The sequence below is a fragment of the Stenella coeruleoalba genome (assembly GCF_951394435.1).
Source record: "Stenella coeruleoalba genome assembly, chromosome: X".
NCBI classification, from domain to species: domain Eukaryota; kingdom Metazoa; phylum Chordata; class Mammalia; order Artiodactyla; family Delphinidae; genus Stenella; species Stenella coeruleoalba.
In genome coordinates this window covers 36,903,079-36,917,574 of record NC_137152.1, presented here as the reverse complement: position 1 = coordinate 36,917,574, position 14,496 = coordinate 36,903,079, and the positions used below count along the sequence as shown (strand labels likewise).

At 44.7% G+C, this 14,496-nt stretch overlaps 2 protein-coding genes across 8 annotated transcripts in view; one reads left to right on the top strand and one right to left on the bottom strand.

Annotated features, from left to right (window-relative positions):
- Positions 1 to 10,778, bottom strand: part of RBM10 (RNA binding motif protein 10) — a 29,532-nt gene extending 18,754 nt beyond the window's left edge. For 6 of the 7 annotated variants that reach the window (XM_079911576.1, XM_079911579.1, XM_079911577.1 and 3 more), the window contains exons 1-2: positions 10,337 to 10,778; positions 8,345 to 8,486 (exon numbers count right to left, since the gene is read on the bottom strand). In XM_079911576.1, coding sequence (XP_079767702.1) covers positions 8,345 to 8,486; positions 10,337 to 10,652 — 458 coding nt within the window. In that variant the 5' untranslated portion in view covers positions 10,653 to 10,778. The remainder of the gene's footprint in view (positions 1 to 8,344; positions 8,487 to 10,336) is intronic. The other variant, XM_079911582.1, reaches the window with a different exon arrangement.
- Positions 10,779 to 10,873: 95 nt separating this feature from the next.
- Positions 10,874 to 13,644, top strand: NDUFB11 (NADH:ubiquinone oxidoreductase subunit B11). Its single transcript, XM_079911583.1, has 3 exons — positions 10,874 to 11,639; positions 13,138 to 13,268; positions 13,423 to 13,644. The coding sequence occupies exons 1-3, from the start codon at positions 11,433 to 11,435 to the stop codon at positions 13,547 to 13,549; spliced, it is 465 nt and encodes a 154-aa protein (XP_079767709.1). The 5' UTR covers positions 10,874 to 11,432; the 3' UTR covers positions 13,550 to 13,644.
- Positions 13,645 to 14,496: the final 852 nt, after the last annotated feature.

Below are 14,496 nucleotides of genomic sequence, written 5' to 3'. Positions count from 1 at the left end.
CTGCTTTCAGTTCTTTTGGGTACACACCCAGGAGTGGAATTGCTGAATCCTATGGTAACTGATTTTTTGAGGAACTGCCAAACAGTGTTCCATAGCAGCTGTACCATTATACATTCCTACCAGCAATGCACAAAGCTTCCAATTTCTCCACATCCTCATTAACACTTGTTATTTTGCATTTTTCATGTGCTTATTGGCCAATTATACATCTTCTTTGGAGAAATGTCTATTCAAGTCTTTTGCCCATTTTTGAATTAGGTTTTTCTGTTGCTCTTGTAGGAGTTCTTTATATATCCTGGGTGTTAATCCCTTATCAGATATATGATTTGCAAACACATTCTCCCATTCTGTGGGATGTCTTTTCATTCTTTTGAATAGCATTCTTTGATGTATAAAAGTTTCTAATTTGATAAAGTCAAACTTATTTTTAAGAAACGATAATTTTGGGCTTCCCTGGTGGCGCAGTGGTTGAGAGTCCGCCTGCAGATGCAGGGGACACGGGTTCGTGCCCCAGTCCGGGAAGATCCCACATGCCGCGGAGCGGCTGGGCCCGTGAGCCACGGCCGCTGAGCCTGCGCATCCGGAGCCTGTGCTCCGCAATGGGAGAGGCCACAACAGTGAGAGGCCCGCGTACCACAAAAAAAAAAAAAAAAAAAAAAAAAAGAAATGATAATTTTAGATTTACAGAAAAGTTCAAAGATAATACAATTCTCATATACTTTTCACCCAGTTTCTTCTAATGTGAAGAGAACCATGGTACATTTGCCAGAACTAAAAAGTTAACTAAACTGTAGACTTCATTAGCATTTCACCAGTTTTTCCACTACTATCCCCTTTCTGTTCCAGGATCTAATCCAAGATACCACATTGCATTTAGTCATCATGCCCCCTTAGTCTCCTCTGGCCTGTGAAAGTTTCCCAGTCTTGCCTTGTTTTTTTATGACCTTGACACAATTTTGAAGCATACTGGTCAGTTATGGTTTTTTGAAGAATACAATAGAGGTGCCCTTCTGATCACATCAGATCTCAGGGGCATGCTATCAATGTGACTTACCACTGGTGACACTGAACTTGATCATCTGGTTATGGTGGGGTCTGCCTGGTTTCTCCGCTGTAAAGTTTCTTTTTCTCTTACACTCTATGCTTTAGAAGCGAGTCACTAAGATCAACCCACACTCAAGAGGAGGAAAATTAAGCTCTACTTCTTAGAGTGGGGAGTATCTACATATATTATTTGGAATTCTTCTGTAAGGAAGATCTGTGATCGAATGTTTTTAACTCAACAAACCTGCAGAAGTCCAAATGTTTGACAACAAACTGTTGGCAAGGCTGTATGGGAAATAGGCACTCTCATATTGGTAGTAGGAGTGAAAATGGAACGATCCTCATGGAGGAGAATTTGTCAATAGCTGGCAAAACTAAAAATCTATATACTCTCTGACCCCCAATTCTCCTTCTGGGAATTTAATGTACTGATACACTTGCACATATACAGAAACAGTACTCTCAATGCAACACTGTTTATAACAGCAAAGGACAAGAAACAACTTAGAGAAGAGTCAGGAAAATTCTGTTTAAAAAAAGACTAATGATGGAGAGAGGAACCCCACCAAATATTAAAACATATTATAAAGGTGGAGCAATTGAAACACAAATGGACAGATCCGGTAAAATCAGAGTTCATAGTACACAAACACACATATGGAAATTTAGAATCAGGCAAAGGTTGCAATTCAAATGAACAAGGAGAAAATGGATTAGTCAATAAATACTAGTTGTGATAACTGTCTAGCTCAGGAATTGGTAAACCACAGCCAGGGGGCCAAATTCAGTCACCTAAATAAAGTTTTCTTGAACACAGCTATACCTGTTCATTTACATATTGTCTGTGGTTGCTTTCCGCAGACTGGTTGTGACAGACTGTATGGTCTTCGATGCCAAAAAATATTTACTATCAGGTCCTTTACAGAAAAAGTTTGTTGACCTTTAAGAAAATAAAGTTGTTTATCTACCTCATTTCTTACACCAAGTAAATTCTAGATGGATCAAAAATTTAAGTCCCTGAATAGACACCTTAAAAATATTAGAAAGAAAATGTAAGAAAAAACTGATTACCTCAAGAATGGGGAAGACCTTTATAAGTAAGGCAAAACCCAGAAGTCATAAAATTTAAAAAAAAGATAAATCTGGCTTCATAAAAAATTTTAAATATCTAGAGTATAAAAAATACCATAAACAAATAAACATGTGATAAAACAAATATGATAAAATGTTAATGGTAGAATCCAGTGGATGGATATAGAGGTGTTCACTGTAAAATTCTTTCAACTTTGCTGTATGCTTGAAATTTCATAATAAAATACTGGAAAATCCCCCAAAAGCTAAAAGGTAATTAACAAATGGGAAAAATAAAATGTTTCCAGACATTTCAGTTGGTTTGCAATTTTTCAAAATTGTTCATTCATTTATTCATTCAACAAATAGTAATGTAACATTTGCTATGTGTCAGGTGCTATTCTAGGTGCTGAGGATACTGCTGTGAACAAAATGAAGTCTCTGTCCTTGTGAGCTTGGCTTAGAACCCAAATTGTTTCCTTAATGATAAATGCCTAGACAAGAAGCAGCTGGTGTGAGAGATATGAGTATTTTTAAGGTTTTTGATATGAACAATGCTTTTCATTGTTGCTTAATGTAGGTATTCCTCGATATTTGGACTCTAGTTATCAGAATCTAAGAACTGAACAGATTTGGGGACTTCCCTGGTGGTGCAGTGGTTAAGAATCCACCTGTCAATGCAGGGGACACGGGTTCGAGCCCTGGTCCAGGAAGATCCCACATGCCGCAGAGCAACTAAGCCTATGCGCCACAACTACTAAGCCCGTGTGCCACAACTACTGAAGCCCGCGCACCTAGAGCCGGTGCTCCTCAACAAGAGAAGCCACTGCAATGAGAATCCCGCACACCGCAATGAAGAGTAGCCCCCGCTCGCCACAACTAGAGAAAGCCCCCGCGCAGCAACAAAGACCAAACACAGCCAAAAAAACAAAAAACAAAAAACAAAAAACAAAATAAAAACCAAAACAACCGAATAGAGTTGAATAAATATTCAGATGAAATCCTTAACTGACACCCAGCATCTAAACCAAATAAATTTGGATACTGAACTCTTGCTATCTAAACTCAGGAAGGGAAAAGATTTAGATAGTAAGGGATACTTTTCATTGGCCACAGAGCACTTTGACTAAATACCTTCCAAAGGTAGTCCCCATTCATAATACATTTCTAGGAAGCTGGACTGAATCACAATATAAGAGGATCTCCACAAAATGAGTATATTTCTGGAAAACATAAAATGCCATAATTGGCAGAAGTATACAAAATGATAATCAAAAACCCAGGCCCCTTTAAAGGTGAGTTTTACCAAATTTTCAAGGGACAGATAAGTCTTTTATGAGTTCCTCCAATAAACAGAGAAATAGCAAAAGATGCCCAATTCATGTCATGAGGCCACCTTGATTCAATGCCAGATAAATACCAGAAAAGGAAATTATAGGACCCCATCACTGATGGACACAGATGCAAATATCCTAAATAAAACAATTATCTAATTAAATGTAACAGTGTTTTAAAAGTATACACATTATTTAAATAATTTTTCTTCCAAAAATTCATGAGTAAACATTAGAAAAACACAAATTGAGAAACATCTACAAAACAACCGACATGTACTCTTTAAACATCAAGTTCATAAAAGACAAAGATTGAATAACTATTCCAGATTAAACGAGACTAAAAAACAAAGTAGCTCAATGTGATGTGTGATCTTGGATTGGATACTGGATTAGGGAAAAACAGCTATAAAAGACATTTTTGGAAGAACTGATGACATTTGAATATAGACTTTAAGACAAAAGTATTGTATCAATGTTAAATTTCTTGATATTGATAAGCATCCTGTGATTATGAAAGAGAAAGCGGGACGAACATGCTGTAGTACTTACCGGTCATGTCTGCCACTAACTCAAATGAGTCAGAAAAAAATGTTATGTATAGAAAGTGGAGGAGGGGTAGAGGGAAGGAGAAGGAAGAGGGGAAGGGAGAGGGGAGGAGAAAAGGGAGAGGGGAGAAAAAAGAGGGGGAAGGAGGAAGGAGTAGGCTTGTAGGTAGGTAAAGCGAATGTGGCAAAATGTTTACAATTAGTGGTTCTGGGTAGAGGATTAAGGGAGTTTGTTGTACTTGCAATTCTTTTTTTGTAAATTTGAGGTTTTTTCAAAATGAGAAGTTATAAACATACACATACATACCATGATCAAGGAGGGTATATCTCAATAATATCAAGGATGCAATTGAATGCAATTTATGAAGTTGATGGACAAAAGGAGGGAAAAAAGCATGTAATTATGAAGTTCAATACTCATTTCTGTTCAGTCTTAGCAAACTAAAACTAGAGAATTTTCTTGATTTATTGAAGACTATATTCTAAAAGCCTACAGTACACATCACACTTGATGGCTAAACAAAAGGGGCTGCCTATCAGGCCTGGACTGACTGTCTGTCTGCAGATGTCCTTTATGGGAAAGAAAATAAACTATATTGTTTAAGCCATTATTCTTTGGATTTTCAGTTACAACCTACCAAAATGAATCTATACTTGTGACTCTTAACTAAAATGAATCTTAATCAGCATCACAGATACTATTTAACATGGTATCAAAAGTCCTGGTCAGTGCTATAAGTGAGGAAAAAGAAATAAGAAAAGCCAGGATTGGTTTGTATACAACATGGCTAACTACTTAGAAAGACCATCAAAGTCAACAATGAATGAGTAGAAATAACAATGGAACACAGCAGAGATAAGATAACTTAAAAAAACCAACAGCTTTCTTCTACCCCAGTAAATACCAGCTTGGAAAATAAAAAGACAAGATGCGAATAAAAACTACTGAAGCATCTAGGAATTACTTTAACAAACAATACACGACCAGATTAAACTTAAAAGCTTTTACACAGCAAAGAAAACTATCAACAAAACAAAACAACCGACTGAATGGAAGAAAATATTTGCAAATGATATGACCAATAAGGGGTTAATATCCAAAATATATAAACAGCTCATACAACTCAATATCAAACAAACAAACAGAAACAAACAAACCCAACTTAAAAATGGACAGAAGGGGCTTCCCTGGTGGCGCAGTGGTTGAGAGTCCACCTGCCGATGCAGGGGACATGGGTTCGTGCCCCGCAACGGGAGAGGCCCCAACAGTGAGAGGCCCACGTACCGCAAAAAAAAAAAGAAAAAAAGAAGACAGAACTGAATTATTCCAACAATGTTTCTTTCTCCAGCATAAGATTCCCTCTTGAATTCCACTTTTGCCTGTTGTCAGCAACATTCCGTTCAAAAGATATCAAGAGAGCTACTGCTTTTTGCAATTCAGACATAGCCTGTGCTCCGCAATGTGAGAGGCCACAACAGTGAGAGGCCTGCGTACCGCAAAAAAAAAAAAAAAGGGACAGAAGACCTGATAGACATTTTTCCAAAGAAGACATACAGATGGCCAAGAGGCACATGAAAAGATGTTCAACATCGTTAATCATCAGAGAAATGCAAATTAAAACCACAATGAGGTATCACCTCACACCTGTCAGAATGGCTATCATCAAAAAGAACACTGACAACAAACGTTGGTGAGGATGTGGAGAAAAGGGGACCCTCGTACACTGTTGGTAGGAATGTAAACTGGTGCAGCGACTGTGGAAAACAGTATGAAGGCATCTCAAAAAACTAAAAACAGTCCACTCCTGGGTCTATATCTGAAAAAAATGCAAACACTAATTCAAAAAGATACATGTACCCCAATGTTCACAGCAGCATTATTTACAACTGCCAAGATATGGAAGCAACTTAAGTGTGCATCAACAGATAAATGGCTAAAGAACATGTGGTACATATATACAATGGAATACTACTCAGCCATAAAGAAGAATGAAATTTTGCCATTTGCAACATGGATGGACTTAGAGGGTATTAATGCTAAATGAAGTAAGTCAGAGAAAGATAAAATTCTGTATATCACTTATATGTGGAATCTAAAACTTAAAACAAAGTAATGACTATAACAAAACAGAAACAAATTCACAGATTAGAGAACTAGTGGTTACCAGTGGGGAAAAGGAAGAGGGGAGGGACAAGATAGGGGTAGGGCATTAAGAGGTACAAACTACTATGTATAAAATAAATAAGCTATAAGGATATATTGTACAACGTGGGGAATATAGCCAGTATTTTATAATAACTATGAATGGAATATATAATCTTTAAAAACTGTATCACTATGCTGCACACCTGAAACTTACATAATATTATACATCTACTATATATCAATTTTAAAAAAAGGAATACCAAAGACCTGTATTTTGGTTTATTCAGATTTTTATGTCCTTTAAACGAATTTTATAGATCTTTGTGACCTGTTTCAGAGGATGAGATGACTACTTACAAAGTAAGTATCTGGGGGGCTGTACTGGGAAAACTGCCCACTATATGGAGGAAAATAAAACCAGAACCTACATTATAACATATTCAAAAGTGGCCTCTAGATGGATTTAAAGATGTGAAAGCAAAAGGTAAAACTATAGAGTGAGAACAATCTTTGTGATCCAGAGATAGGAATAGAGAAGATTCTGAAAGGAAAGGTTATAGGACAAAAAGTGATGAATTTCAGCACACCAAAATTAAAAACAGGTATCCATCCTTGAGGGAATCATTAAGTAAAAGGCAGTAGGCACACCCCATGGTGTCTTTGGGACCAACTAGAAGCAAAGCACTAACATACACATGGCAATACAGACAGATCTTAAGAATGCAGGGCTGAGTAATACAAAGTCCAGGAAACAGAATGAAGACTGTAATACTCTGCCATTTGTGTAAATTGAAAACACACACACTCGAAACAACACTACATATTTTAGAAGGATACGTTTCAAACACAACAGAGCAGCTGCCTACAGCTATGGGTATTGGAAATAAAAAAGGAAAAAATAAATATGGCAAGAGAAGGTCTTGTACCAACCTATGATAGAAATGTACCTTGAACTGGAAAAGTATGATTAACTCAAACCTCTGCACTTGAGGTCCTTTAAAAGCCAAAAGAAAGCCAGTGGCTTTATTTGGTAATAAAGTCTGAGGCAAGTATCTTACCTACTCAAACTCAGAAACTGCCACAGAGCTCTTCCAGTGAATACCATCCAAAATCGAATGCCTTTCAAAAGACATTCTGAAATAAAGTCAAGGCTGAATAACACTAGAGGATGACCACACCTCAAGTTTGGGCTCATCACTTTTCAGAAACAAAATATTATAATTCTATATTTTTGAAAAGGTGGTGGTAGCAGAAACCCTTTGTAAGACATTAAAAAAATTATTTCCTCCCTGACTTTTCATAAATCTACTGACTCTTAATAGAGGCTCTCTGGGACAATTAGGTCTACTTTCCTATACAATCTTTAAAAGTCAGGAATAAATCATCTTCGTTAGAATCAAGCGAGGTGATCCACCCGTATGGGAAGGGTATGGCCCAGGATCTCTGTATTTCACCAAGTGTCCCAACTGTTTCTTGTTCGTACCAGAGTTTAAAAATAACTGTATAAGAGTGTCCCATTCCAAGACAAGTATCACAGCAACTTCAGCCCACCCTGTCCCTGAATCCTAAATCTTAAAAATACAGTGCTGAGTAATACTATCTGACCTGGCTTGCCCCATACATTTTCTGGGCAAATTCCTGACTCTGAAGGCACCACTCCTCTTCATCCCTCAAACCCAAAGCTACAGCCCACACCTCTCTCCTGAGAATCCACAGCACTTACAACCCACCCACTGCCCATCTGTCATGCACCTCTGCCTCTCCTCCTGCAGTGGCTGTCCACACCTTGGTGAATGGCACCATATACCTATCTGGCTCATCCAAACTGGAAACCTAGGCATCAGTCTCCATTCCTCCCTTTCTCTGGATCCCTTCCCACTCTGCAACCAAACATGGCACCTATCAAGCTGTTTTGTAATGATCTGTAAACTGTGTGGTCTCCCTTGTGAGACCCTAAGTAAGGAGAAGGCTACAATCTTATTTGTCTCAATTCACCAATGCACTCCCAGAGCCTAGCACAGGTCCTGGCTCACAAGTGCCAAGGTAAATGTCTGCTGAAAAGAAACCAATTATCTGCTGTGCTGTTTTTTGTTGTTGTTGTTTTTTTCTGCACAAAAGCCCCCTCCTAGCACTTTCCTGGATCAACTCTCACACAGGGACAAGCCTAGATTTCTTGGCAAAGGTGGGAGCAGGTAACTCACCGTCTTTCATACTCCATGTCCTGATAGGGCCTGCGGGGGCTGCTGGGGCCCCTCCTCAGCCGCTGGCTCCGTTTCACTTCCCAGCCACCCCCACTGCTGCCACCATGATCTGCCAGCCTGGGTGATGCCTCCTGCAGGGACTCTGGAGAGAGCAGAAGGAAGAAAGGGGTCAAGGCAGTTGGGGCAGAGAGGGCCTCCTTGAGAAACGCTTATTGCGAAGGCTTTCTGCTGTCCCTGAGCCCAGCGACGCTGTTTCCCAACTCCTAGCGCTCCTGTGGACCAGAGCAGGAAGGCAGTCCCTATTTGGCCTGCTGCTTCGTTTCCCTACAAACGTGAGGCTAGAGCCGGCCGCCCTAGAAACAGCATGGCCTTCAGCAGACAGCATCTTGCAGAGACCCGGTGGTGCCACCAATTCTGTGATCAGGGCTTTGCCACCTGAGACTGGTAGACAAGTCAAGCCCGGAGCTACCTGCCCAGGGGGCTCTAAGTGCTGGATGACTTGTCTGAGATCAGGCACATTAGGCATGGAGGCGAGACTTCACAGCGGGAGTCCCAGGCACCCACCAGGCTTCTTCCATGAGCCCTCAGGTGCCATTTCATCCTCCCAAGAAGATGCTGGCTGCCCACTATGAGACAGCAGGAGACCACGAAAGGCTCAGGGGGTGAAGGGTAACTTGGCAATGAGACAGCTGCCGCCTCCCTAGGCTCCCGGCTAACACAGTTTTGGCCCTCACAGGGCAACTGGCTCAGCCCTGAGCCCTGTCTCTTATGCACAGCCAGGTCCCCCAAGGCGGCTCCCTCTCCAGGGCTCTGGGCCCAAGTTATTCAGAGGTAATAAGGAGCCCTTTCGGAGCCTGTTTTGAACCACTGTTACTCTGCTGGGACGGAAGGGCAGTCCCTTCCCGCAACCCTCAGGGCTGCGGTGAGAACGAAGGAAGGCCTGAAAGCCATGTGACCGGGCCAGGGGTCACCACGAAGTATCCCAGAATCTTCAGGCCCCACCCTCTAAACAAAAATCAGGCAAAGTCAGGCGTTAACAGCACCTGCCCAACACTAGGTTGCCACCACACCTTTCCTCCTTGTATACACTCACACCAATTTTCTCTTCCTCTTCCAGCCACAGGGAACCAGAGTTACCTGCTCCCAGATGGGTAAGAGAATCACAACCAGGGGCCTCAGTGGATGAGAGCCAGAGACAAAACCCTCAGTAGATCTGGCAAAGGGGCCAGAGTCATACACTGGTATCCAAAACAGATAGGGACCAAAGTCACAGACTCGAGCCCCAAATAACTACGGGCCAAAATCACAGACAGGAACTCACAATCAACACGGGCCATAATCACACACTGAGGCCCCCTTTCACAGGATGAGCGTCAGAGTAACAGATACGAAGCCCCCCCCCCCAAAAAAAGACGGGGAAATAAGTCTTACACACGTTCCTTGCACTCCCCGCCCCCACCCAGTAAGTGGATTAGGGCCAATCGTAAGAAGACTTTCTATGGATAAGGACCCCTCCCCATGGATAAGGACCAGGGTTACAGACACACACTCCGAGGATAGAGACCCGAGTCATACCGACGTTCTCCCTCCTCCCCCACCCAAGAATAAGGACCAGAGCCACAAAACACTTCCCCATGGGTAGGTAAGTACCAAAGTCACACACGATTGCAGAGAGCACACTTCTATGAATAAAAAGCAAAGTCGCAGACACCCGCCTCCCACGGATAAAGTTCGGCGTCGCAGACACAGTGAGCCACAGTAGCCCACTCCCATTCGTCCCTCCCTTCCCCCAACCCGCGTGCACCCATCCAGTGTCCCAATCGCGCACGCGCCTCTGCTCTCTAAAGGAGAAAAACAAAAAACAAAAAGACACCCCCTCCCCGGCTCAGACCGTGCAAGCATCGATCGGTTCTTTGCGAAGCCCAGATCCGCCACCCGCAGTCCGCCCTCCCGCCTCCTCTACGCACCCCCTCCCCCACCCCGGCCCCTTACCTCCGCCCCCACGACCAGCGTCGACGCTCACCTTCTCGGCCCGGGCTGTCAAGGGAGGGCTCTCGGACATCACCTCGGCCCGCCGCCACCTCCTCCAACTCTCGCAGCTCAGCCGGAGCCGGTCCGCGCAGCTACCAAGTCCGAGGCTAGGGGCGGAAGGGCGGAGGAGGGGGGGAAGGGCGGAGATGGGAGGGAGGGGAGAAGCGCGAGGCGCGCTACCCTCTCCTGGAAACCCACTGCTGCCTACTCCCAGCCGGCCGCGATCACCAGCACAAAATGGCGACGACAAGACGGGAGCCGGCGCTTCAACCACCATCCACCTACTAAGGGAGCGCGCTCTGGCCTGCCCAGTCTATTGGTCGCCGTCCGCCGTCGGCCAGCCCCGGCTTGCTCTGATTGGCAAGTGTACGCCATTTCCCCGCTCCCCATGCAAACTCCCACAAGTCGAGAAAAGGAGCAGCAATTGGCCAATCCGGCGAGGCGCTTTTAAGAAAGGTTGGCTTCCGGGCTTCCCTGGTGGTGCAGTGGTTGGGAGTCCGCCTGCCGATGCGGGGAACGGGGGTTCGTGCCCCAGTCCGGGAAGATGCCACATGCTGCAGAGCGGCTGGGCCCGTGAGCCATGGCCGCTGAGCCTGCGCGTCCCGAGCCTGTGCTCCGCAACGGGAGAGGCCACAACAGTGAGAGGCCCGCGTACCGCAAAAAAAAAAAAAAAAAAAAAAAAAAAAAAAAAAGGTTGGCTTCCTTCTAAGATGAAAGAGCAACGGAAGCTCCGCCCTTCTCGCCAGAGGGCAAGGGAGCTCTCCGTGCGATTGGTTGGGAACGGAATTCACACGCGTGCTACCGCTTTATTTTCAAGGAAATTCCACAGCCTTTCGGTCAGAAATTCCATAGCCTGATCGAGAGGATAAGAAGATGGTTGCTTCCGTGAGGCCGTGACAGAGGGAGGGAAAGAGGACGCCTCGCCCTTTTGAAAACAAAATCTCGACTCGGGACCTATTGCGGTAGGGGCGGAGCGACAATTCTCGCGCTCGGACCAGCTGCAGCTGCGCAGTCACATTTCCGTCCCCGCCCCCGATAAACTGCAGAACGATCTGTCATGGTGGCCGGGATGTTAGGTTTGTGCGGCCGCCGCCTTTTGGCGGTGGCGGCGAGGCGAGGGCTCCCGGCTGCCCGTGTTCGCTGGGAATCCAGCTCCTCCAGGGCTGTGATCGTCCCGTCCGCTGTGGCGGGAAAGCGGCCGCCGGAACCGACTTTACGCTGGCAGGAGGACCCAGATCCCGAGGACGAAAACCTCTACGAGAAGGTGAGAGGGAGGGGATACGGGACGCCGGAAGGGTCAATCGGAGACCGGCGGATGGGCGCCATAGAGGACGTTCTTAGTCGGCTGAAGATTGCGCAGCCGGCGAAATCCTCGAAGATTTGGGAATTTTGCCTAGCTTGTTTTCCTCCTTTGTCCCCTGATCACCTTCGGGTTCAGGGCCAGAGGCGAGATTGGCCTTATTTTGCAGACAGATATCAACCCTGAAGTGGACAGTGCTCAAAACACGTTTGAAGCAATATAACAACAGTAATACTAAACACTGATATAGTGCTTGCTCAGGTGTTTGAAACACTTTACATATATTAACTCATTTAATCCTCATAACAACCTTATTTCGAGGTAGGTAGTATTAGTGTACCCATTCTACAGATGAGGAAGCTGAAGCATAAAGATGTTAAGTGACTTGTCTAAGCTCACATAACTGAATGTGTGGTGGAGCCAGGTCTGCTGTGCTATACCGATATCAGAGACTGAAATCAGAACGCCTGAGTTGGAATACAGGCAGTGACCTTGGGCAAGTAGCTAAACCCCTTGGTGCCTCAATTTCTATGTAAGATGGGGAAAGTGTTAGGACACCTTCTAAAAAAATAAAATACTACAGTACACCTGCCTCGTGTAATTAAATGAATCAAAATGCTCAAAACAGCAGGTGGCACTTAGTAAGTACTCACCATTAGAAGGTGTTAATTATTCTTGCCACTTTCCACTTCACTGGGATATTGTGCAGTTTGTGCTTGTGAAAAGGCCTGGCATATAATAGGTACTTCATTAATACTAATCTCTGGTTGAGGGGCTGTGATATATAGGATGCTTATTCATTTATTCATTCATTCTGTAACTATGTATTGAGGGCCTGCTGTAATGCCAGGTTAAGTTCAGGGTGCTAGGGATTCAGCAGTATGGAAATCAGATAAAGCCCCTGCTTTCACAGAGCTTACGTGGTAGTGGAGAATACTGAAAATAAACATGTACAATGTTAGAAAACAGTAATATAGAGTATGTAATCAATAACATAAGATGATGTGATCAGAGGATTTGGAGGATATGCTACTTTGGTAAACTAGTAAATGCTAGAAAGTTAAGCAAGGTAAGAGGATGGAGAGTGACTTGGGGGTAGGGAGTTAATAGGTTGAGCCATTTTTGACCTGTAAAAATGGCAATTTTCTGTAGTTCAACTTAATAGATAAGGTGACTAGGGAGTGCCTCCTAAGGGGAGTGATGATGAAGCCAAAACCTTGAATGAGGAGACAGATCCAGCCATGACTAGATCTGGGGGAAAGGCTTTCCAGGCAGAGGGAACAGCAGGTGCAAAGGCCCTGTGGTGGGAAGGAGCTTGACAAGTCCTAAGAATAGAGAGGAATTTAGGGAGGGAGGGGAGATTGGTCCAAGGTGAAATTGGAGACCAGGTTATGCAGCGCCAGCATAAGGCTTTGTGGAGCAGCAGGAAGCCCTCATTGACCTCTTCTTCTCTTTGCCATAGAACCCAGACTCCCACGGTTATGACAGGGACCCTGCTGTGGACCTCTGGAACATGCGGGTCGTCTTCTTCTTTGGCTTCTCCATCATCTTGGTCCTTGGCAGCACCTTTGTGGCTTATCTGCCTGACTACAGGTGCATGGGGTGTCAAAGAGAGTGGGACGGGTCGGGGCAGAAGCAGGGGTGGAGATTGAAGGAGACTGCCAGAAATCCTGTCCTTGGGGAGCTAAGATGGGGATTGGTGTCCATTGAAGCTCCCTCACGTCTACCCTCACGCTGCTGCCTCCAGGATGCAGGAGTGGGCCCGCCGGGAAGCTGAGAGGCTTGTAAAATACCGAGAGGCCAATGGCCTCCCCATCATGGACTCCAACTGCTTCGACCCCAGCAAGATCCAGCTGCCAGAGGATGAGGACTGACCGGTTACTGAAAGGGGCTTAAGAAGCACCACCTTCTCCACCCCTTGTCTGCCATTCTGCCCTCTCTTCAGAGCACCTAATTAAAGGGACTGAAACTGTGACTGGCTGGTGTTGCTTTTGTTGTAAGGGGGATGTGGGAGTGGGATGTCAGGCTTTAAAAGCCTTTTCTGGGTATTCTGGTTATCTGTTGCCATGTGACAAACACCCTAAAACTCAGTGGCTTAAAACGACAATTTACTATTACCTTTCATGGTCCTGTGGTTGACCAGGCTCAACTAGATGGTCCTTCTTGGGGTGTTGGGTGGCTTGGGCTGGAATCATCTGGAGGCTCAACTGGGCTGGACATCCAAGATGACTTCTGTATTCCCATGTTTGGTACTTGAGTCTTCTATGTGGCCTCTCTCTCCAGCAGAGTAGCCTGGGCTTTTTATGTGGTGGCTCAGGCCTTCTCTGGATCAAGGTGTAGCATATGAGAAGAAATTGACGGCAGCCGTATTTAGAAAAAAGCTACCACACTGGGACCGCCTATGTTGGAAGAAGGGCCAGGGTGACCAGGGATTGAGGGTGGTGGGTCAGAGCAGGGCTTTTCTATTGCTGAGGATGAGTGTTTGTCTCGCTCCCTGCCTTCTTCTCTGTTTCTCTCATCTCTGGGGTTTCTGCCTCCGTCTTGTGTCTTGGTGAGTGTGGATGCCTGTCTCTTCCCCTCTGCCCCAATCTGGATGGTCTCTAACTCAAGATGCACATCTCTGTGTGTGTGCATGTGTGTCTGTTTCTCTCCCTGCCCCCTTATCTCTCTCTGTGTCTTTCTGTGTCTCTCTTTCGAGCAGGAAGTCTCTCTCCACTGCCCACCCCATCCCCCATTCTTTTTCTCTGGGAATAGGCCATGTCCTTGCGTCAGGGGCTCATTCTCAGGCTCTCTCTGTCTCCGTCTCTCTGGATCTGGCAGA

Coding starts and splice junctions, on each gene's coding strand:
- NDUFB11 (XM_079911583.1), top strand. CDS start 11,433: ATGGTGGCCGGGATGTTAGGTTTGTGCGGCCGCCGCCTTTTGGCGGTG. Junction 11,640..13,137: donor ACGAAAACCTCTACGAGAAG/GTGAGAGGGAGG, acceptor TCTTTGCCATAG/AACCCAGACTCCCACGGTTA. Junction 13,269..13,422: donor GCTTATCTGCCTGACTACAG/GTGCATGGGGTG, acceptor TGCTGCCTCCAG/GATGCAGGAGTGGGCCCGCC.